This window comes from Bubalus kerabau, chromosome 16 (assembly GCF_029407905.1).
Source record: "Bubalus kerabau isolate K-KA32 ecotype Philippines breed swamp buffalo chromosome 16, PCC_UOA_SB_1v2, whole genome shotgun sequence".
In the NCBI taxonomy this organism is placed as follows: Eukaryota; Metazoa; Chordata; class Mammalia; order Artiodactyla; family Bovidae; genus Bubalus; species Bubalus kerabau.
This window is the reverse complement of record NC_073639.1, coordinates 58,912,079-58,936,206: the sequence shown is the minus strand read 5'-3', so window position 1 is coordinate 58,936,206 and position 24,128 is coordinate 58,912,079. Positions and strand designations below refer to the sequence as shown.

Here is a 24,128-nt window from a genome sequence, read left to right as displayed (position 1 = left end):
TTAACCTTCTGTGCCTCAGTCTGCTCAACTGTAAAAGCAGGATAGTAGTAGTTTTCTTGTGCTATGGTTGTGAGAATTAAATGAGATAATATTCGTCAAGGGCTCTAAACACTGTTCAGCATGCATTAAAGGTTGAAAGAACTATTTGTTAAAAAACTGTCAGGATTTCTGCGCAGAGAGCTTCCTTCTGATGTTCCAAAGCAAACACTAGGCCTGGTCTTGCTTCAGCCAGCCAAGCGGTATTTGGAGAGGCCTGACCTCCCATCCACTGTCTCTCTGCAAGGATCTGGTCGACCTTACTGCTGGCTAGTGATGACCAGGAGGTGAATAAAAAAACAATGATGATGACAATGATAATAAAAGCAATAATAGATGCTCTCGTTTCCTAGGAATGACCATGCTCCGTGCTAAGAGCTTTCCATGCTTCACTGCATCAGTTCACTTCAGTCACTCAGTCGTGTCCAACACTCTGTGACCCCACGGACTGCAGCATGCCTCCCTGTCCATCACCAACTCCCAGAGTTCACTCAAACTCATGTCCATTGAGTCAGTGATGCCATCCAACCATCTCATCCTCTGTTGTCCCCTTCTCCTCCTGCCTTCAATCTTTCCCAGCATCAGGGTCTTTTCCAATGAGTCAGTTCTTCACATCAGGTGGCCAAAGTATTGGAGTTTCAGCTTCAGCATCAGTCCTTCCAATGAATATTCAAGACTGATTTCCTTTAGGATGGACTGGTTGGATCTCCTTGCTGTCCAAGGGACTCTCAAGATTCTTCTCCAACACCACAGTTCAAAAGCATCAATTCTTCAGCACTCAGCTTTCTTTACAGTCCAACTCTCACATCCATACATGACCACTGGAAAAACTATAGCCTTGACTAGATGGACCTTTGTTGGCAAAGTAATGTCTCTGCTTTTGAATATGCTGTCTAGGTTAGTCATAACTTTTCTTCCAAGGAACAAGCATTTTTTAATTTTATGGCTGCAATCATCATTTGCAGTGATTTTGGAGCCCCAAAATATAAAGTCTCTCACTGTTTCCATTGTTTCCCCATCTATTTGCCATGAAGTGATGGGACCAGATGCCATGATCTTAGTTTTCTGAATGTTAAGCTTTAAGCCAACTTTTTCACTCTCCACTTTCACTTTCATCAAGAGGCTCTTTAGTTCTTCTTCACTTTCTGCCATAAGGGTGGTGTCATCTGCATATCTGAGGTTATTGATATTTCTCCTGGCAATCTCGATTCCAGCTTGTGCTTCTTCCAGTCCAGCGTTTCTCATGATGTACTCTGCATAGAAGTTAAATAAGCAGGGTGACAATGTACAGCCTTGACGTACTCCTTTCCTCATTTGGAACCAGTCTGTTGTTCCATGTCCAGTTCTAACTGTTGCTTCCTGACCTGCATACAGGTTTCTCAAGAGGCAGGTCAGGTGGTCTGGTATTCCCATCTCTGGAAGAATTTCCCGCAGTTTGTTGTGATCCACACAGTCAAAGGCTTTGGCATAGTCAATAAGGCAGAAATAGATATTTTTCTGGAACTCGCTTGCTTTTTCAATGATCCAACGGATGTTGGCTATTTGATCTCTGGTTCCTCTGCCTTTTCTAAATCCAGCTTGAACATCTGGAAGTTCACAGTTCACGTACTGTTGAAGCCTGGCTTGGAGAATTTTGAGCATTACTTTGCTAGCATGTGAGATGAGTGCCATAGTTTGAGCATTCTTTGGTATTGCCTTTCTTTGGGATTGGAATGAAAACTGACCTTTTCCAGTCCTGTGGCCACTGCTGAGTTTTCCAAATTTGCTGGCATATTGAGTGCAGCACTTTCACAGCATCATCTTCCAGGATTTGAAATAGCTCAACTGGAATTCCATCATCTCCACTAGCTTTGTTCATACTGATGCTTCCTAAGGCTCACTTGACTTCGCACTCCAGGATGTCTGGCTCTAGATCAGTGATCACACCATCGTGATTATCTGGGTCATGAAGATCTTTTTTGTATAGTTTTTCTGTGTATTCTTGCCACCTCTTCTTAATATCTTCTGCTTCTGTTAGGTCCCTACCATTTCTGTCCTTTATTGAGCCCATTTTTGCATGAAATGTTCCCTAGGTATCTCTATTTTCTTGAAGAGATCTCTAGTCTTTCCCATTCTATTGTTTTCCTCTAGTTCTTTGCACTGATTATGGAAGAAGGCTTTCTTATCCCTCCTTGCTATTCTTTGGAACTCTGCATTCAAATGGGTATATCTTTCCTTTTCTCCTTTGCCTTTCACTTCTCTTGTTTTCAAAGCTATTTGTAAGGCCACCTCAGACAACCATTTTGACTTTGCATTTCTTCTTCTTAGGGATGGTCTTGATCTCTGCCTCCTGTTCAATGTCACGAGCCTCTGCCCACAGTTCTTCAGGCACTCTGTCTATCAGATCTAATCCCTTGAATCTATTTCTCACTTCCACTATATAATCATAAGGGATTTGATTTAGGTCATACCTGAATGGTCTAGTGGTTTTCCCTTCTTTCAATTTAAGTCTGAATTTGGCAAAAAGGAGTTCATGATCTGAGCCACAGTCAGTTACCAGTCACTGCATCAACACCCCCATAAGGTCTCTATGAGGTAAAGGCTGTATTTAATTCACATTTTACAGATAAGGAAACTAACACTTTGAGAAATCCAGTGAATCACCCAAGGCATCCCAGTTAGGAAACAGCAAGGCCGGGGTCCAAAACCCATGCTCAAATCATTTCAGGTACTGCTCCCAGGGTAACTGAAATTCAATGGGAATTACCTCACAGAATCATCATCATCATAGTTATTATTACTGCTGTTAATAAAGATCATGATTAACAACAGTCACCATTTTGGGAAGGCTTACAGCATGCCCAGTCCTAGGCTATGTCTGTATTGGTTTGTCATTTTTTACCTCTCACAGACTTGGAGAAAAGTACTTCTATCTCCAAGTGATTATAAAAGAGAAGCTTTATGAGGGCAAGAACTTGGTCTGTTTTGTTTACTGCTGCACTCCCAGCACTTTACACTGCACGTGACACATAGCAGGTGCTGAACAATGTTCATTAAGTGAATGAATGAATAATCTGTCTCAACAACTGCAGGAAGCTCTATTTTAGACAGAAAAACTGAGGCTATCTTAGCCATAAAAGGGAAGGGGAGACTCCAATCCTGACTTCCCGCCTGATTATAAACTAGAAGTCCCAGGGGAAGCTGAGCAGGAAATCCCCCCAACTCTAGTGACGCTGTCCAGAGACCTTGATCCCTCTTTGATGCCTGCTGGGCTGATCATATGGACCCATGAACCAGGCTTTGGGAGAAGGATGTCACCTGGATCCTAAAACATGTTAACTGGCTATCTTGTGCCCCCCACAACAGCCATCTCACAGACTGCAGGAACCTGCTTTGAGTTGTCTGTGACTGAGGCCACCAAATCACTGCTAACGGTCCACAGCCTGCCCCAGTAATTAATTAATGGATTTATTAATTAGGATGGGAGCTACTTCCCAGGCCGGAATTGGGGTCACCAGTTTCTAAAGCAAGACTCACAGAGCTAAAGATAAACCCTTGTTCACTGCGAGTCTGAGGCCTGTGCCCAATTCCCAATCATAGAGTGAGAGAATTTCAAGAGTCAGTGATGGGTGAAGAAGCTGGGGGTCTGGGAGGAGCTGGGTCTCCCAGGACTGCCTCCCAAGGTAGAGTCAAGGCAGTTGCTCCCACCTCACCCTTCCTGTGCTATTCATCCACTCCATTATCCAAATATTTATTAAGAACTTACTACGTCCTTGCCCTCCTCAGGGAGGAATATGTGTGTGTTAGTCGCTCAGTCATGTCCAATTCTTTGCGACCTCATAAACTGTAGCCCACCAGGCTCCTCTGTCCATGGAATTCTCCAGGCAAGAATACTAGAATCGGTTGTCATTCTCTTCTCCAAGGGATCTTCCCGACCCAGGGACTGAACCCTGGTCTCCTAAATTGCAGGCAGATTCTTTACCATCTGAGCTATCAGGGAAGCCCAGGAAGGAATACAGATGGTAAACAAATGAACAAATACATACATATTATCACATCAGGTAAAGCAGATAGCAGTAAACAGGGCAGGGGGCGGGGAGGCATTTTGGAAGCTTAGGGAGGACCTCTCTGAAGACGTAATATTTAAATAGAGGACTGAATGGACTGAGACACACTATGGAGATGTCTGGGAAATGCAATGAGAACAGCAAGTACAAAGGCCCCGAGGCTGGAATATGTTTGGTGTGTTCAAGGAACAGTGAGGAGGCCAGACTGCTTGAATAAAAAGGGGAGGCGTGTCAGGAAATGACAGCAAAACATAATGAAGGGATACAAAAGGGAATGGAGGACCTAATCACACAGTGGGCCCAGGTAAGAACAGGCAACCAGAAAGAGGCAACGCTGAGAGTGATACCACCCAGGCTCCCAACAAGACATAAAAGATACCTCAACTGGGCACTCTCTATGCACTAGGTGCCTTGGGTAGATGTCCAAATCTCATTTCATCTTTCCTGTAGGAAAGCATGGTCCTCTGAGAAGAAGATACAAAGGCAGGATTACAAGACAAAGAGGTTTATCAGGATCAATACCCACACCCTGCAGGAGGGAGCCAGAATAGAGAGAGGGAGGGAGGGAGGGAGGGAGGGCGTGAGTGAGAGAAGAAGGAAGAAAAGTTGGTAAGGTTGGCTGGTTAGTGGAAGCACCCTAGACTGCAGAGGAGTCCAGAGCCTACAAATGAATCCCATGTGTCCCAGGAACCAGTCTGCTCTTAGTCCCTGTTACACTCAGTCCCTGGCTGTGGCAGTTGCGGGTGATCTTCAAGGGCAGGATCTGGTGCCACCTGCCCATCACACTCCCTATAGACAAAGATCTGCAAGGTGCTTTCTCAGGGCCACCACTGGGAGGTACCATTATTATATCCACCTGACAGCTGAGAAAACCAAGTCTTAGAAAGAGGAACTAACTTACCCAAGGGACACAGCTAGGAAGAAGCAGAACTGGGATTTGCATCCTGATGGCCCAGTGCCATGATTCCAAGATAAACAGAAGTTGGGGAACTGGGCATATTTTGCAACAGAGCAAGAATTGGGCTGAATACCTTGTTAAAAAAATTAAAGCAATACTTAAGGCTTGGAAGGAAAGCTATGAGAAACCTAGACAGTATATTAAGCAGAGATATCACTTTGCCAACAAAGGTCTGTATAGTCAAAGCCATGGTTTTTCCAGTAGTCATGTACAATGTGAGAGTTGAATCATAAAGAAGGCTGAGCATGGAAGAATTGATGCTTTCAAGTTGTGGTGCTGGACAAGACTCTTGAGAGTCCCCTGGACTGCAAGGAGATCAAACCAGTCAATCCGAAAGGAAATCAACCCCGAATATTCACTGGAAGGACTGTTGCTGAAGCTGAAGCTCCAATACTTAGGCCACTTGATAAAAAGAGCCAATACATTGGAAAAGACTATGATGCTAGGAAATGCTAAAGGCAAAGGGAGAAGGGGCTGGCAGAGGATGAGATGGTTAGATAGCATCGCCAACTCAACAGACAGGAATTGAGCAAACTCTGGGAGATAGTGGAGGACAGAGGAGACTGGCGTGCTGTAGTCCATGGGGTCACAATGAGACAGATAGGACTTAGCGACTGAATAACAAAGGCTGATATGGTGTTTGAGTATTTTACAAAGTACTCATTGAGATAGATTCACTCCAGGCCACACATGTGCTACATAATCTTATTTTATACTTCATCCTTCCTCCCAACTGACAGATGCCAAGAGTGAGGACAAAGGTGGGTCCAACAAGGCTTCCTGGCTCAGTTGGTAAAGAAATTTCCCGCAGTGCAGGAGACCTGGGTTCGATCCCTGGGTCAGGAAGATCCTCTGGAAAAGGAAATGGCAACCCACTCCAGTATTCTTGCCTGGGAAATCCCATGGACAGAGGAGCCTGGTAGGCTGCAGTCCATGGGGTTGCAAGAGTCAGACACAACTTAGCGACTAGATCACCACCACAATAGCCGCTCAGAATCTGTGACCAGCTTCACTGCCTTCCTCCAGTTTCTTGCACGCACTGTTTTTCCACCCACCTCAAGGTATTAGCACACGCTATTCCCAGGCATGCTTTTCCCTGACCTTGTCCTTGACACCTTGGCTAAAGGGTCACTTCTTCCAGGAAGGCTCCCTTGATGCTCAGACTCAGGCAGTTTTTTTGCCACAAGCTATCTCAGAATCAAATGTCCGTGTGTGACTACACACCTGGTTGTCCAGTAATATATGCATCCACCCCCCCCACTGTCTGTGGGCTAAGTGAGGACTGGCACTTTGTCTTCCTGTTCACCATGATATTGCCAGCATGTTATTATTATTTAATGTGGTGTCGGAGAAGACTCTTGAGAGTCCCTTGGACTGCAAGGAGATCCAACCAGTCCATTCTGAAGGAGATCAGCCCTGGGATTTCTTTGGAAGGAATGATGCTAAAGCTGAAACTCCAGTCCTTTGGCCACCTCATGCGAAGAGTTGACTCATTGGAAAAGACTCTGATGCTGGGAGGGATTGGGGGCAAGAGGAGAAGGGGACGACAGAGGATGAGATGGCTGGATGGCATCACTGACTCGATGGATGTGAGTCTCAGTGAACTCCAGGAGTTGGTGATGGACAGGGAGGCCTGGTGTGCTGCGATTCATGGGGTCACAAAGAATCGGACACAACTGAGCGACTGAACTGAACTGATAGTATTTATGATATTTACTTATTATAATTTACACAATTTTTAGTTATACTGTGAGTGGTGAATATATTGGGTTGGCCAAAAAGTTTGTTCATGTTTTTCTGTACCATCTTATGGAAAACCCTGAATGAATTTTTTTGGCTAAACCAATACATTTTCAAAGTATAGGACAACAGCAGTTATTATTATTAACATTATATAGCACATCTATGTGCTAGGCACAGATTTCACAGTTTACATGCACTAACTCACTTAATCCACAATCCTTAAGGAGGCAGATACTACTATCATCCCTATTTTACACGAGAGAGAAAACCGAGGCTCAAAAAGGTTAAGTGATTTGCCCAAGGTCACATAGCTGGTAAGTGGCAGAGCTGGGATACAGCCAGGCAGCCCCCAAGTCCTCACTAAATATCTTTGGGAGTGGGAGACTGCAGGGCTTGATTTTGCCACCCACACTAGACACCTCAGATCCCTGGAGCCCATGGACATCCATAATGGACCAACACCTCAAATAGGTGCCCCCAGCCCCTGAGTGCCTCTGAGTGACTGCCTCACTTGAGCAAATCTGCACTCGACCTGGCTGTGCTGGTGACCCCTGTGGTCTCTCTGTCTGCAGCACCCACACTCCAAACAGCTGGCTGGACAAGTCAATCGACCATAATGGTTCCCGGGGAGCCACTTACCCCGTCGAGTTTGAGCGACGGCGGCTCAGAGAGTCTTAAGCACTGCTCGGCTCCAGGCTTCTGGGGCAGACAACCAGCTCAGGCCAAAGAGGTTGGAGGATTGATTTTTTTCTCTTTCTTTCTTTTTAATGGCAAATGCATATCTTGGAACTGCTGTTTCATTCGGCTGAAGGATGGCAGAGGGGATGCATAGGGAAAGGACGAGGAAGGAGGGGGCAGCCACCGGCCCACTCTGAGGGTGACTGAGCTACTGAGGAAAAGCAGAGACGGCAGGCCAATCATGTATCTTCATGAAGCTGGTCAGGGCCTTTCGGTTCTTCTGAAAATGCAGCCTCGTCTGACATTTGGCACTTGGAGAATGGCAGCCAGTGGCCTTGACAGGTACCCGCCTCATGGCCCCTGGAGCTGTCTGAGCCACTGCAGACCCTCAGCCCAGGGTCTCTGCACCACTGTTCCCTCTGTTGTGCCCTTGCTAGGTCTCCATTCCCTGCCGAGCGCGGCCAGAGTGTCGGATTTGTACAGGATACTGGATATCTGAATTTCTTAGGTAACATCTTCTGTGTTTTAAATGCTGAGAAGCTTATATTTAAAAAAGTGGTTTTAAATATTGCACTTATCTGGACAGATACATCCGTGGTCCAGACATAGCTCCCAGCCTGCAACCTCTGTAGTCTGAGCTCCCAAGATATAAGACATCACATATAATATTAGTAATATATTAATATAGTAAGCCCCCAATGGAGGAAAAGAGAAGAGAAAAAGTGCCCAGTAATCTCTAAAACAAGCTTGCAAGGCCAGCAAATTCCAGGACCCACTGCTCCTCTGGTTTTCTCACTCCTCTCTTACTCTCTAAAAATACCAACAACAATAAGAAGTAAAACACTTATGGGACACTAACTGTGTCCCAAACTGTGCTAAGCACTTTCACACTTAAAGTGCTTTAATCTTTAAGAACAATCTAAAAGGTGGAGATTCCTATTAGTTCCATTTAGAGACAAGGAAATAAGGCTTAGAGAGGTTAAGCGACCCATCCAAAAATCACATAGCCAATAGGTGATGGAGCCAGGCCTGGAAGCTAGACAGGGGCACCTCACCATCTTGGCTCCTCCTACTTCCCTCTTGAGGGAAAGGGTAGAAAACAAGTTTCTGGAACTACATGTGATCTACCTTAACACTCTTAACTGGAAAGTGAAACACTTCAGCCATGCTACCGCCATCATTATAGACCTGTAGACCAGACTCAGCAAACTATGGCCTTCAGGCCAAATCCAGCTCTTCACCTGTTTTTGTAAAGTTTTACTGGAACACAACCATTCACATTCTTTTTCTTGTCTGTGGCTATTTGCATGCCACGGTGGCAGAACTGAGTGCTTGCAACATAGACCACGTGGTTCACAAAGCCTAAAGCATATTATTATCTGCCTCTTCACAGAAAAAGTTTGCCAACCCTGATGGCTGACCTAGATGGTTTCTAAAGAGCCTAGGGAAGGTCATGAGGTTGAAACCTTCAGGGAAACACCATCCTTAAAGAAGAGGAAGCACATGTGCACATTAAAGGGTAGTGGAAGCTTCTTCAGCTGTTTGGGGTGAGACCACAAAGGAGCCAGCCATGGGAAGATCAGGAGAAAGAGTCCCAGGCAGAGGGAACTGCAAGTGCAAAGTCCCTGAGGTAAGAATGTGCTTGACGAGTCTGAGGGACCAAAAGACCACTGTGACTAGAACAGAGCAAGGAGGGGAGAGACGCTGGAGACGAAGTCAGAAGGATAATGGTGGGGGGGGGGGGGGGGGGCTCGACTACCTGGAGTCTTACAATCAGGGGAAAGGACTCTGGATTTTTAAATTAAGTATGATAGGAACTGATTGTTCATATCCTACAAAACATCACAAACCATTTTCTGAAGAGATCCTCTAGGCTTAGAAACCGAGAACTCCATTCCAGGCATGATTTTGTCTCAAAATTCTGCTCAAGAGACCAATGGCTCCTCATCACTGCCAAGATGGGCCCTGAGGCCATGAAAAGGCAATACATTTAACTGGCACACAAAGTATGTCAGCATCCTTCCCTTTACAGCAACCAAGTACAGCGAACCAGATGAGCATAACCAGTCTATGTGAAGGATTAAGAAATGGGAGACTTGGAATGTTAGGGGATTCACCCAGGAGTGCTAGAGACTGTACTTCTTAGCTGCTCTTGGGGCCCTTCCCCTCTGCCTACTACTTCCACCTTCCCTGACACCTTTGATATAAGCCACTGTCATTAAGAAAGAGCATCCCCCAGACAGAAAAATCAAATAGAAGACTGAACCCTGATTTCCTAAGCCAGAAACAAAGGCAGCCAACTACCTCAGTCCCCTTCCCACACTCAACCTCTGCCAGGCTCAGTCTGAGTTAGATAACTGGAAGCCCCCAGAAATTCAGCCCTTTCAGAAAGCAACAGAGAAAACCATAGTTCTGGGACAGCCACCTCGACCATCATCCAGGATCAAATTTAGCACCTGCTGAGGTGCTCACATTTGAAATTCTATCTGACGGAAGAAAGGTTACCACAACAGAATGTCAAGTTCGAAGACAGAATCCTCCCTTTAACAGAAGAGTTTAAAAAAAGAAGAAAGAAAGAAAGAAAAAGGAAAGAAAAAAAAAAGCACCACCATCATCAGAAAAGCTGTTCCCTCTGGTCAAAATAGCACCGTGCTCATCTGAAATAACCCACCGAGACGCTTATTTGCTTCTTTAGGCTTGTCCGTGGTTTCTCAATTTTCTACAGTGAATTCAGGTATTAATAAAAGAAACTTCGAGACCTCCAACAGCAAAAGCGGTCAAGGATGAGACGTTGCTCATTTTTCTTCCAGCATTCAAAGAGAGGCCCATCTTTGGGAAGCAATTTCTGTTGAGTTGAGAAATTCAGAATTTTGGGATGCCCAGAAAAGACTGCTGGGTTCTTTATATAAATTCTCAACACCTGTTTCTAGCTCCTTCTGCAAAACAGGCTCACAGGGTGTGGCTTGCAATGAATTGGAGAGGCAGATGGAATGGGGTCACCCACTGGTTGGATCTGGAAGGGTCCAGGGGGCTGGCCAATGGTTTGGTCGTATTCACAGAGCTGCCGCTAGAAATCTCCCCTCATCCCTCTGTCTCCTGCTGCTCCCTCTCCTCCCGCTCCAAGCTCCCACAGCCTTCGCCTAATGCCAGTCCATCTCACGGGCCTGGGCCTGGGCCACACCAAGCCTGGTCTGCTCATATGCTCCCCACCCCGGCAGCAATTCTATTACAGCGAAGTTTCCAAAGTTAGGATTCCGCCAACAGGGCTGATAGCTTATTTACTGCTGTCATCTAAAGAAAGAGGAATTTTGACACATTGTTAAATGATAGCACATTTAGATAAGTCAAGCTGTCAGAGGCTCTAATGGATGTCTAAACTCTCTGTGGCTGATATGTAAAATTTATGCACTTCAGAATATCATAAGGTTATAATATTTTAATCACATCCACGCTCTTTTCTAAACTTTGAGCTGAGAAAAACATTCCATCAAGTCCCATCTCCCGTACGCCAAGAAATTGAGCCTTCCTAGAAGTTTCTCCAAAACTCCTTACAAAAAGTCCAGCTTATCTCATTTGAGGACCCATCAGTTTTCCTCCCTAAAGGCTCACACCCCAAGCAGAATTTGCCTTTTCCTCCCAAGTTCGTACAGTGTGATCCTTCCAGCCAACCTCTTTCTTCCCAAGAAACAGATGTGCATTCAGACTGAGCACCAACTCTTGTTAGCTTGATTAACACTCTTTGAAGGAAAAAAAAAAAAAGATATCACGAGAGACTGGACCCAGAGCATCATTAAAAAAAGTGGCAAAGTAAAGCAGAAAAAGAAAATCATAAAGGTATGAATACGGTTACGACGACTATACACAGAAAAGCCATAAAAAAATACTGCATTAGTAATGTTCACCATAAAGCAATCTTATAACCAAATGAAATATGCCTAGCATTAACTTTGGGATAGAATTTTATTTCTTCTCGTTTCCTGGACTGCCAGCAGCCGAGACAAAAAGCAGCAGCAAAGAAAGAGGGAAGCAGTTTCAGGGATCCTGGAGCCGGGTACCCACTGTCACAGCATCTTCACCATCATTCAGACTGCTGACAGACTTCCATCCTAGGAAAACAGCCCCACTGTGTCCAGAGATGGCACTGGAAGGAATAATAACCAGACTGCTTCTATATTTGAAAAATATATACTTCCAGAGGGCTGTGCATGGGCCAGTACAAGGTCACCTTTCTTGCCAGTATCGGAGTGGCGTTGGTAGCATGGTCTGGCTTGGGGACATGGGCTGCCTTTGCTGCCTTGGCCACTCCAACACTCAGCGACCAGGCTGCATGAAACCACTGAATTGAAGCTATACCCACCTCCTCACACTCAACAAACATCCGGGGCCACGGGACAAGTGAGCCCAAAGCTCTTGGCCTGCACGGGGCCTGCAGTGGGGGCCCACCTTTCCTACCCAGATCTTGGAACGAGCCAGCTGAAGTTTTCCTTTCTAGCTATCTCCCCTGTAAACGGAAATTGGGAAGGGGAAAAAATGAAAATAAAAGTGTGGCACAGGAGTCATTAGCGTTATGCACAAGAGATGATCCGAGGCGAAAGTGCTTAGGCTCATAATCCGTTTCCAACAAAAATGCCATCAGTGAGAATATGGGGCTGGGTGGGGGGCACAGGCCTGTTGGGCAGGGGAAAATCTGAACACTTCAGGACAAGGGTAGAGACCACGGCAGATGTGAGGGCCTCAATGTTTGTACACTGCTGCCACATGTACGTCTGTTCTCTTAAAGTGTACAGCTTTTCAAACTCCCAAAGGGACACCCCCCCCCACTTAATATCCATGTAAATGAGGTTAACCCTTTCCCCAGAGCCCTCTCCTTTTGTGCCAAACACACCAGCCATTGTTTTAATGAACATATCCCTCCCTCCTGCACCCTAAGTATACAGCCTGTGCGGGGAGAGGTCCTAGCTCTATTTTCCCATCACCTGAACAAGGCTTTCCACCACCCCCATCTTCATCCTTTCCAGTTCAAATTTGCCTTTTCACCTCAGCATCTTCTAAAACCCTAACAAAGGGTTCCCAGATCAATGGGAGTCCAACTGAAATCAAGATCTGGGTGACCTCAACAGCTCCACAAAAGACCCCTGAGCCTGAGACAGGAGAGACTTGAGGTTCAACACCCCCTCCACTCCAGCTCAGAAATCAGCCCCCTGGGAGCCGCACCCACCCCTCAGCACCCAGCCCAGGTCTCACTCCACCTCCCGGTTGCAGCCCAAGCTCCCCGAATTGAAAACGAGTTATCTAATGAAAATTGTGTTAACTGACATTCCGGCCAACCGGGAGCAAATACCAGCGCTGTAAATATCGCCGCGGAAATTTTCTCCAGCCCAGAATAACAATAGGACCCTGCAAAGGGCTTTCGCCAGCCCTTCTGGTTCCTCTCCTCTTGTCTGCCACGTTCTTGTCATTCCTTATGTTACAGAACATCAATCATAAATAAAGACGCTGTCCCCCAGCCGTGCCCGGGTCTCATTTACAAACATTAGCAGGGAATACGATTACCATTGGCCTTCGTGCCAAGCCCAATGTGGCTGCCCAACTCTCTCTCTCCCATTCTCTCTCTCTCTCCCCCTCCCCCATCCCCCACTCTTCCAGAAAGGCCACTTTAGCATCATTTAAAACAGCAACCACAGCTCACAGCCCTGCCCGCCTCAGATGGCCACCAAACTGTAGCCCCAACTCGAGTGAGGACCTGGAATTGCAAGGCACTTGCAGTTATTAACTGCATGCCTGAGTGCCCCGATTTTCTCTCCAGCTCACTGGCTTTGAAGGAGGGGGCCTGCGGGGAGCGAGGGGTTAGAAAGGAGGGGGGTTGGGAAGCCACCAGGAGGAGGAGGGCACTGGAACCACTTATCAGAAGAAACTTAACGAGATTTGCAGGCGGATTTAAAAAAAAAAAAGCGGGTCCCTTTTTATCTCCAGACTGATGCTCTCCCTTCTTCCAAGAATGTCAAGGCCAAGGCAGGATGCTTTAATCGCCCGGTAACCAGCACCACTTCCCCGCCCCTTGTTCCCACCGCACCTCGGTGAGACTCCTGGGTTTGGGGGCTTGTCAGGAGCATCCTGGGGCACCTGGGAAAGGACAGAGGCTAGCGTTGTGCCTTCTGTGCGCAGTTCTCTGTGAGATTCCATCCCGCGGCCCAGTCTCCTATTGGGTCAGCAAGAATAACCCCCAAATCTGGAGGAGACACACAGACTCCCAGAAAAAGGTGGAACGGGGATAAAGTGCTGGAGTTTGGAAGGGAGTCGCCCCAGGGAGGGAGAGGGAAAAGAGAAAGAAGAGACTAGAGAGAGGAGGAAAGAGGAGTGGCGGAGAGGAAAAGCAGGAGGCAGAAAACAGCGAGGGAATCTCCTATTTAAAAGTTCCAGTGGGCCCGAGAGCCCGAAGTCACCTGCTCTGCACAGCTCCTGGCTCTCCAAGGCCCCTGAGGCAGGAGCGCAAACTTGCGCGCGCCCCGGGCCCATCTCCACCGCCCGTCCCCACCTAGACTTGGAAAGAGGTTGGCGAGGGGGATAAAGCAAGAGGCAAAAACGAACCCCGAGAACCCGGCACGAGGAGAGGTCTGCCGGTGCAGGCGGCCAGTCCGGCGGCGGTGGCTGCAGCGGCTGGGGCGGCAGCAGCGGCCCCCGGGTGGCGGCGCGTCCGGGCTGCGCAGCTAGGCGGGCGGCGGCGGCGGAGGTGCTGGCGGGCGGCGGGGCGCGGAGCCGCCTCCTAGCCAACCCCGGATGCCTCCCCCCCACGCCTCCTCCTCCTCCCAGCCCGCTAGCTCCCTCCCTCCCTCGCCCGAGCCCCAGCCGGGCGCGGACAGGCACGCGGCGCGCTTCACGGCCTCCCCGGGCGCCGCGAAGTTGGGAGGCGCGCAAAGTGCGGCGCAAGGGGGGTTGCCCGAGGTCCCGCCTGCAGCCCCCTGCCTGGGACCGCAGACCCTGCCTTCCTCGCGCCTCACTCCGCCGCTCACCCGCCGGCTCGCTCCCCGGGCCATGGGCTCACTAGCGCTTCTCCATGGTCGCAGCGGCTAATCGATGATTGAACCGAACAAAGAGCAGCGGCGAGATCAATTCCTAATACCTATCGATAGGCAGCGGGCAGTCGAGCCCCTGCGAGCCCCAGCAGCCGCCGCCCGCCTCCCCAGGGCTCCCGACCGCCCTCCCGGGGACCTCCCCAGTGCGCCCAGGGCGCGCCCGAGGGCTCCCCACGGCCGCGCGGCCGGTGCTGCCCGCACTAACCTGGAGTCGCCGTAGATCAAATCGCTTCCAATATTGAAACATCGATCCCACATTGGCGGCCATCTTGGGGGCTATTCGAGACGCACACACACAAGAGTTTGGCTTTTCTCAATGGCTGCACTCAATATCCGGGCTGGACTCCCCCCAGCCCCGGGGCCGCCGCCGGCAGTCCGGGCCCTGTGCGCCACCTCCCGGGGCCCCTCGGGCGCCCCCCGGCCTCCTGCCACCCGCTGCCCCTCGGCGCCGCCGCGCCGCCGCCGCCGGGCCCGGGAGCCGTGCGCCCCCCCCCCCCGACCCCCGGAGGGCGCGGAAGGAGGGCGCGGGGCGGGGAGCTCGGCGCCCGCCCGGGGGAGGCGGCCGGGGATGGGGTGGGAGGAGAGGAGTGGGGGGGAGGCAGCGTCTCCGAGAGGCGCTGGCGCCGCCGCTGCCCTGCCTGCAGCCGGCTCCCGGGCCCGCGGAGCGCTCGCTGCATATCCCCCCCCAAGTCCGGGGTCGGTGTGCCGCGCGATTGCACTTGACTTTGGCTTTTTGCAAACTTATCAATACTGACGTAACGTGCTGATCAATGCAAAGGGAAGTTTGCGGGGGCAGGAGGCGGCGGGTACGTGGGGCGCCTACCCTCGCCTCGCACCTGTCTATCCCCCATCCCCAGCAATGCATACTTAAAAAAAAAAAAAGTTAATAGTTTGCAATGCATTTTTTTTTTTCTTTTGCAATCGGAGCACACAACACGTGCCTCGGGCTGCCGCCGCTCCTTCGCCAGCCAGCTAAGCTTCGCATCCGAGGGTATCAGCCGCCAGCTAGAGCTGCGTAGACTACCCTGCCGGCGGGTTGTTGGGAGCCGGCCAGTGGGCGGGTGGCAGCCGCCCGGGGGCGCCACTGAGTTGTCGGAAATGTCACCACTGCCGTGCGCAGGGTCCACGCCATTGTAGAGTTATATTATTAAGAGGCGATGTCTTGTCTTGGTCATAGCACTGGGTTCTTTCCGGGGATCCTCTGCAATAGAGATTCTTGTTACTATTTTCAGGAGCCTTTAGTACAGTTACATGGGCTCCTCACAACTTTAGAATGGGAGGTCGTTTTACTGTTCCCATTACTGGAGAGGGTTCTTAGCCAAACCTCTGGAATGGTTTCTCCTCCCACAGTGGGTTCGCTTGTATCGTTATATGTTGAGGGGGCCTAGCCTAGCTCTGGATCATTACAATCATCATTCTGGGGTCCTTAGCCTAGCTGGGGACCCCAGGCTCCTTCCCAGTATGGGCCTCCTTTATTATGATTGTCTTTTGGGAGAGAGTCTTTAACCCAGCTGGAGGGAAATTCTGGTCTTCTGCAATTTTTCAGACGCTGGACAGCACGGGTGGCTAGATTTCTTTTACATTTTTTCCATCATCTTGCCTCTGCAAGGGAGAAGTCCCCAGTCTCCTCCCAAGGTCCTACGCCCACCACCCAGGAGGAACTTCAGACCTCCCAACCCCCTTGATAACTAACACTTCTCCTGACCCAGCAGTCACCCTTTCTGACATTTCCCCCTACCAATCCTACCCTAGCCTCTGCCCCACCCCCACCCCAAAAAGGAGACATTCCCCCGCTTTTTCTCTGGGCAAAAGATTTGCTTTTATAGACAGCAAATGGAAATTATATTCTCTTTTTATGACCCAGCTTGGACTTCTGACATCACTCTTGGTCTGGGACAATAGATCAATACAGAGGGTTATAAAAAAGATAAAGTTTAGAAGAGTTGTAAAGAAGAAAGAATCGTGATGGATATTTTTGATGATTTTCCAATATTTGTGTCTTGGAACACGTGCTTCAAGGCAATTAAAGTTTTTAATGTAATGTAAATAATTGTTTCATAAATGCTTCAGAAGAAGGTGTGATCTTTCTAAGCAATCACTCGAGCTGTTTAAAAAATGTAATGTGATTTAAACTAGGATACAGTATTTCTGTTACCATCCCCATACATTTTCCATAAGGCCTGGGTAAATATATTAATGCACAAGTTGAAAGACTCATAAGACCAGAAGTGCAGCGTTCACCAAGATGTAATGAATTAGGCCTAGTTAGCAATTCCGAGTGGCCTGTTTCCTTGCCAGATTAAATTGCACGTGATGTGTGGTTTATCTCAGCTCTCGATAACTTCACGTTTAAATTACAGCTCTCATTCTGCAAAATGAATTTAGGGAAATTTCATAACTATCGCATGGCAATTTTTTTTAATGGCTACATTTTCTCCTGAGCATCTGTAAAGCTTGCAGCTTCCTTGTCTTTGAGTCTGTTTTTTAAAGACCTGTAGTTGAAAATCTGGAGTGAGTGTGAAACCTTTCAAAGCAATTTTTAACAAATCAAGGTTTTGATGAAAGATTTTTTAAATTTACATCTGATCGCTTTTCGGCCTTTTGGCTAAGATCAAGTGTAAATTTATATCTGACTTTGCAGTCATGGAACTGACATCATATACCTCCTGATATGATGTACGGAGAAGGATACACCACCACTTCTGTGGTATTTGTGCATAATCTGAATCTAATTGTGAAGAAATATCAGATAAACCCAAATGGAGGGGTAATTCTAGAAAATAAACAGCTAGTCTCTTTAAAAATGTCAATGTCACATGAAACACACACAGACTGGGGAACTATTCTAGATTAAAGAAAGCAAACAAGATTTGACAAGCGATTAAAATATATGATCCTGGGTTTTCTTTTACTAGAAAGTGCATTAACTGGAGCCAATGGCGAAGTTAGAATAAATCAACAGATTAGATAATGGTATTGTATCAATGTTAATTTCCTGATTTTAATCATTGCACTATGGCTATATAATAACATATCCTTCAGAGAGAATATTATTCAGGAGTAAAGGGAAAGCCATCATGCCTGCAACTAGCTCTCAAATAGTACAGACAAAAACAATACGCATCTATTTATCAAAATCTATCTGTATAGAAAGAATGATATAGCAAATGTTGCAAAATGTTAACATTTGAGGACTCCAGAGGAAGTGTACAGAGAAATTCTTGGCACTTTCTTTGCAACCTTTCTGGGAATCTGAAATTATGTCAAAAGACAAAGTTAAAAGAAAAAACAATAAATTAAATTTATGTCTGACTTTGTCTCAACTGTTAGGGACTATTGGACTTCCAAATAAAAATTCTGCATGGAACTTTTCTACTTTCCTGACTGACGTAGGCTGCACCTTTGACCGAGCAGGAAATTGCCACAGCAAACATGCTTACTGAGGAGCAGCGAGAAAATCCAATAATTCAGATTGTTTTAAGTCTGTGATATTTTTAAATGACTTAATGCAGTGGGTCTCTGAAGAATTCCGACAATTTTAATGGTAGAAACTTGCAGTCCCACTGAGGAAAGGGTTGCTACATAAATACTGAATGATCGTGTCTTTCTGTCTGGGCTGAAACATATTAGCTTTGCTTAGTGGCTTATTGCTTTATTCACAAAATAAATTTCAGCCGTCTCTCCCCACCATATTCCAAGCGCATCGTGAGCCTGTGCCTTATTAGATGTGGGGGCTTATGTTCCAAAGGCATCTGTTACCGTCTCAGGCTCAGCAATAATGAATTAAGCAGTTAAGTGTTTACCCCTGAATGGAGTTAGCCAAGGAAATGATATTATTATGGATGGTCCTTAATGAAAGACCAGCAAACTCAGACTTTTTCAGCAAACAATCAGCCTTGGATTTGGGAACTAAAGTAATAAAATATTAAATATTTTTGTGAAAAGCTCTTTTTTTGTGTTCTTAGCACACTCTCCCTGCCACAAACACACAAATACACAGATATACAACAACTTAAGCAGGTTGCTGGTTTATTCCTGATTCAAAAAAGACCCACACATCAGGATGAGTATTACAATGGCAAAGAAGACATCCTTTCCCCATCCCAGAAGAAGCAGAGGGTGGCTTTGAGCAGCCTATCCCGAAAGCACAAGCAGAGAAGAGAGCCAGATCCTTTAGGAAATTCATAAACTGTGCAAGAATCCCAGGGAAGAAGATAATGGCAGGTCCTTAGCCATGAACATAATGATATGCGAAATCCCCAGCATCAAAGCTGAAACAAAAGAAAATGTCCTTCAGTAGCTCCACGTTGCCCACCACAGTTGTCGGGTAGGAAGAAAGACTAAAGTAGAGACTCCAAATTCATCTGGAAGTTTTCAACAGCCCTGGGAGAGGAGTAAGGGATATGGGGGTGTCCCGCTGACACCTGCAAGGGTGTGTCCCTGGAAACTGGCGCATGGGTAGGTCTCAGATCCAGAGGCTGAAGTGACTGGCTGTAGAACCAAGCCAGCAGTCCCTTAGGTGCATAACACTCGACACAGTGCTGTCAACCATCACCACTATTAAGCACCTACTAACGGCTGTTGGATGGACTTCCGTGGTAGCCCAGCTAGTAAAGAATCCACCTGCAAAGAAGAGACCCCAGTTCAATCCCTGGGATGGGAAGATCCCCTGGAGAAGGGATAGGCTATCCATTTCAGCGTTCTTGGGTTTCCCTGGTGGCTCAGAGGGTAAAGAATCTGCCTGCAATGCGGGGCAACTGGGTTCAATCCCTGGATTGGAATGATGCCCTGGAGGGCATGGCAACCCACTCCAGTATTTTCGCCTGGAGAATCCCCATGGACAGAGGAGCCTGACAGGCTGCAGTCCATGGGGTTGCAAAGAATCAGACACGACTGAGCGACTAAGCACACACAGCACAGGCTGTTGGATGCTTTATAAATAAATCATTTAAAATAACACTGGGGTTAGGAGAGTGACTCTGGAGCCAGACTGTCTAGATGTGAATTCCAGCAGGCCACTTACAAGCTCTGTGACCTTAAGCCAGTTAGTTTACCTCTCTGTGCCTCATTTTCCTCATGTGTACAATAGTGCTAATAATCGTACAAAGTGATAAAGATTAAGTGAGTCAATCTATGTAAAACTACATAAACATGCTGCATTTAGCAGCTTTCATTATTATTGGCCTCACAATGAACAGGACAGAGATCTGCATTCCCACATTGCAGATGGAAAGAATGAGGCCCTGAGAGAGGCAGTGGCTGGCTCGTGGTCACATGGTTGTGAAGGTGGCGGAACCAGCACTGATCCCTGAGCTCACTCACACTAGCCTGGGGGCTCATTGCCTCTGAGCCCGCCCTGCCTCTTATGGAGAGGAAAGGCAGATGCCCAGAAAACAAGGGCTGTAGCCTTAACTATGTGCCAACTCTCAATTACTAGTTAAACTGGAGAGGAACAAGAGGGACAGGCTCCCTGGGCCCGATTCCCCTCACATGTTAGAGACAAACGATAGTGCATTCTTGCTGTGCTAATTATTCTCCTTCTGTTCCCTTTCCCCCTCACTCTCCTCTTGCCCTGCCCAGTGTCCCAGGACTCTGACCCCTACGGACTACACCTCCCAGGCTTCCTTGCTCCCTGGCTTCTAGTTGGGTTTGGACAGTGGGAGGCCCTGGTAAGAGAAAAGAAGGCCCAGAGAAAGGCTGGGATGTTTACTCCCTCCCTATCTCACTGCAGTCCCGGCAGTGGCTGGGCCTTCCACAGTCACCACCCCGTCAGGCTGTCCCTCCCCTGCTGTCACAGGCCCCAGTAACTTCTCTCTCCTCACATCTCTTCAGATCTGAGGTATAAGTGGCTCTCTCTTGCCAGCATCTGGGTGCCTTAACATTCCCTAACACACACCTCTGTAAATGAAAAATTTCAGGTGATTTTTTTTTTTTTTTGTCTGGGACCCTGATCAATCCACCTGCCAATTCAGGAGACACTGGCTTGATCCCCAGATCAGAAATCAAATCACTGGAAGATCCCCTGAAGGAAATGGCAACCCACCCCAGTATTCTTGCCTGTAAAATTTCATGCACAGAGGAGCCTTGCAGGCTACAGGCCATAGGATTGCAAAGAGTGTGACATGACTGAAGCAACTTACAGCACACACGCACACACGCACACACTGACCAGTACATCTACCAGAGAATATTATTCAATTATTAAGAAAGATGAGGGGACTTCCCTGGAGGTCTAGTGGCTAAAAATCTGCCTGCCAATTCAGGGGACACAAATTTGATTCCTGGTCCAGGAAGCTTCCACATGCTGCAAGGCCATTAAGCCCATGCACCACAACTACTGAGCCCTCGCACCCTAGAGCCTGTGCTCCGCGACGAGAGCAGTCACTGCGACGAGAAGCCGGCACAGCGCAACTAGAGAGTAGCCCCCACTCGCCGCAACTAGAGAAAGCCTGTGCATAGCAACGAAGAGCTAGCACAGCCAAAAAGAAATAAATAATAAATAGTCTAAAGTAATTTAAAAATAAAGTAGAAAAAGAGGGGAGACAGAAAGATAAGAGTTGTGTGTATGTGTGTTGAATGAAGAGATGTTTAGGATATATGGTAAAGTGAACATAAGCAGATTATGCCAACAGTATTAACAAATATTTGCTAAAAATGTGACAAAGAAAAAAGTTAAGGAAAATTAGATATCAATTGGTAAACAGACATTAGCTCTGAAAAATGATTTTAGAGGTCTCATAATTTCCACATCAACATCATCATTTCCTTTATGAGTACAAATTATTTGTTTCATCAGGAATCTTACTTCAGTTGGAGTGGAGGGGATCTGTTTTTTCCTGGGCCTCTGATACACATCCCACAATACCACATTCACTTGAGATATCTATGAAAGAAGATCTGATTAAATAGAAAGACAGCCCAAGTTCATGGGCTGGAAGATGTAATATGGTAAAGATGTCATTTCTCTCCAAATTAATCCATAAATTTAAGACCATTCAAATCAAAATTCCAATAAGGTTTTTCATAGAACTTGACAAGCCCATCTTAAAATTCTTACAAAGATGCAAAGGCCAAGAATAGCTGGGGTAAATTTGAAGAATAGTAAGATGAGGGAGAAGGCAATGGCACCCCACTCCAGTACTCTTGCCTGGAAAATCCCATGGACCGAGGAGCCTGGTGGGCTGCAGTCCATGGGGTTGCTAAGAGTCAGACATGACTGAGCGACTTCACTTTCACTTTTCACTTTCATGCATTGGAGAAGGAAATGGCAACCCATTCCAGTGTTCTTGCCTGGAGAACCCCAGGGACGGGGGAGCCTGGTGGGCTGCTGTCTATGGGGTCGCACAGAGTCGGACACAACTGAAGCGACTTAGCAGCAACAAGATGAGGGAACTTTTCTTATCATATATTAAGACTTATCATAAAGCTGTTATAATAAAGACAGGGAGCAGAAGGACAGACAAATAGACTCAGTTGACAAAATTAAAAGTTTTGACACAAATTCACACCGATATAGAATGAGCTCACAAAACAGATGACAAAACTGGCATTATAAACCAGTAGGGGAAGGACAGACTTCATTTTCAATATGGTGCTGGGCCAACTGGCTATGCAGATGGAAAAACAGAATCAGATCCCTACCTCACACTATATACAAAGGACAACTCCAGGTGGGGGGATCTGCACTCTTATGAATTTAAAGAAACTCAACCCATTCCCCTTCTTCCAAAAGCACAGAACATCTGAAATGAAAATTATATCCTTATTAAGCTGACTTTACTTTGCTATGTCTGTCTGTTGTTGCTTTTTTTTAAGTATCCCAATAGCTCTGGTCACGTAATAACCCAGGGAACCTTTTAGTCCTGGCCAGAACCAGGACTGCACATTGTTATCCCCAGAATGAAAAACCACTTGGCACCTGGCAGCTTCCAAGAGACTTAGAAACATTAGCTAATTAGAGTTTCGAGAACTCTGCTCCCCAATGGCACAGGTTCTTCTTCAGGTACACAGCTTCCCTAAGCCCCTGAGAAGCTGGCCCCAGGGCAGAAATCTGCCTTCTAATTCTGCACCCCTATTTCAGCAGCAAGGTGTGCAAAGTGGATGTGATCTAAGTCACCTGAGATAATCACCACAGAATTGAGGGCACCCATTTGGTTCTCCATCTCTCCTAGATCCCACATATCTAGTTCAAGTGGCCCTACTTGGCTTCATGCCCATGAGGGCACCGATTCCTCCACTGGCTTCCAGGTCTCTGAACTGTCAAGGACAGCCATGGATCTTCCCTGTGCCCGAAAAAGAGCATCAAAGACCTCCAGCACCATCCATCCACCCAAATAAAACTCCACAGACTGGACCCTTACAGCTTCAATGAAAAGCAGGCTTTCTTAAGGGGTGGGGCATGAAGAGCTTAATGCCTTAAAATCCTTTTTGCTTCTTTCTTTCCCAAAGTTCCCTTCATTAAAGCAACCACTCCAATTTCTATTTTTAATGTCTCTCATCTTAAATGGCTCATCCATCTTCTCTCACTCATCGTGCACTCTCAGGTCCTATCTTCCCTAGTTCTTTCTCTCTCTCCTCCATTTCCATCCCCTCTCCTGCTCTAGTTTCTCCCTCTTTTTCAAATCTGTGGTTCTCACATTTCATCTAATCAGCAAAATACCATCCAGTAGCCAAACAAAAAGACAAGAGAGTTCTTTTTCTCCTTTGGTAAGATGGGGAGATGTGAATGCTTACACTTCTCTTTTCACCCTGTCCAATCATCACGTTGTCATCATCGTCATAACAGTGCCTATTATACACTGGGGGCTTCACCAACATTCTAGGCAAATTTCACAATCTATCGTGTCTACGTCCATTTTACAGATGAGCAAACTGAGCCTCAATGAGACAGACTAGCTCACCCAAGTTCACTCAACAGGAAAATGGCTGAGCATGGTTTGGAGGCTGGGTGGGAAAACCTGTACTTTTTGGTAGCTTTGCTGCAAAAGCCTTAACCCTAGCTCTAGTTTTTTCTGCTGTTTAAGTTTAGGGCAGGAGGGAAGTGAATGAAGGTGCTTCTAGAAGATGCCATTGAGACAAATCAGAACCAACAGGGTCTGTGTTTGCCACCTTGGCAGCCAGTCCCTCAGATACCACTCCCTCAGCCTCCTTGGAGCTTCTGATTTCCTAGCCCTTGGCTCCCATGAACCAAAAAAATTATCCACTTGGCCCCATAGGATCGAAAAAATAATGATAATGTTTCCGTTTATGGCCTGTTTTCCACAAGCCAGGCTCACTCTGCCCATTATCTAATTTCCTCCTCGTAACAGCACTTGGAGGTAAGTATGGCCATTTCCTTCCTCTAATAGCTGAGGAAATGGGGGCTCAGAGAGGGCAAGTGACTAGCCCAAGGTCATCCAGCCTGTAAGCAACACAGCTGGGGGTCAAATCCTGTTCTGCTTGATGCTGGGGCTTAGGTTCTCAACCCTGAACGCCACCCTCTTCCCTTTCTCAGCTGCCTCTAATTCCTCTGACGGGCTTTGAATTCACTTCAGTGGTGAAGAGCTGAGTCAGGGTTGGATCCAAGAGTCAACTCTCCTTGTACCCACAGTCTCC

At 47.1% G+C, this 24,128-nt stretch overlaps 1 protein-coding gene across 1 annotated transcript in view; it reads right to left on the bottom strand.

The window, feature by feature from the left end:
* Positions 1 to 14,843, bottom strand: part of CUX2 (cut like homeobox 2) — a 278,643-nt gene extending 263,800 nt beyond the window's left edge. Inside the window, exon 1 of the mRNA XM_055549878.1 lies at positions 14,740 to 14,843. Within this exon, the coding sequence (XP_055405853.1) occupies positions 14,740 to 14,802 (63 nt within the window). The 5' untranslated portion in view covers positions 14,803 to 14,843. The remainder of the gene's footprint in view (positions 1 to 14,739) is intronic.
* Between the last annotated feature and the right edge of the window lie 9,285 nt (positions 14,844 to 24,128).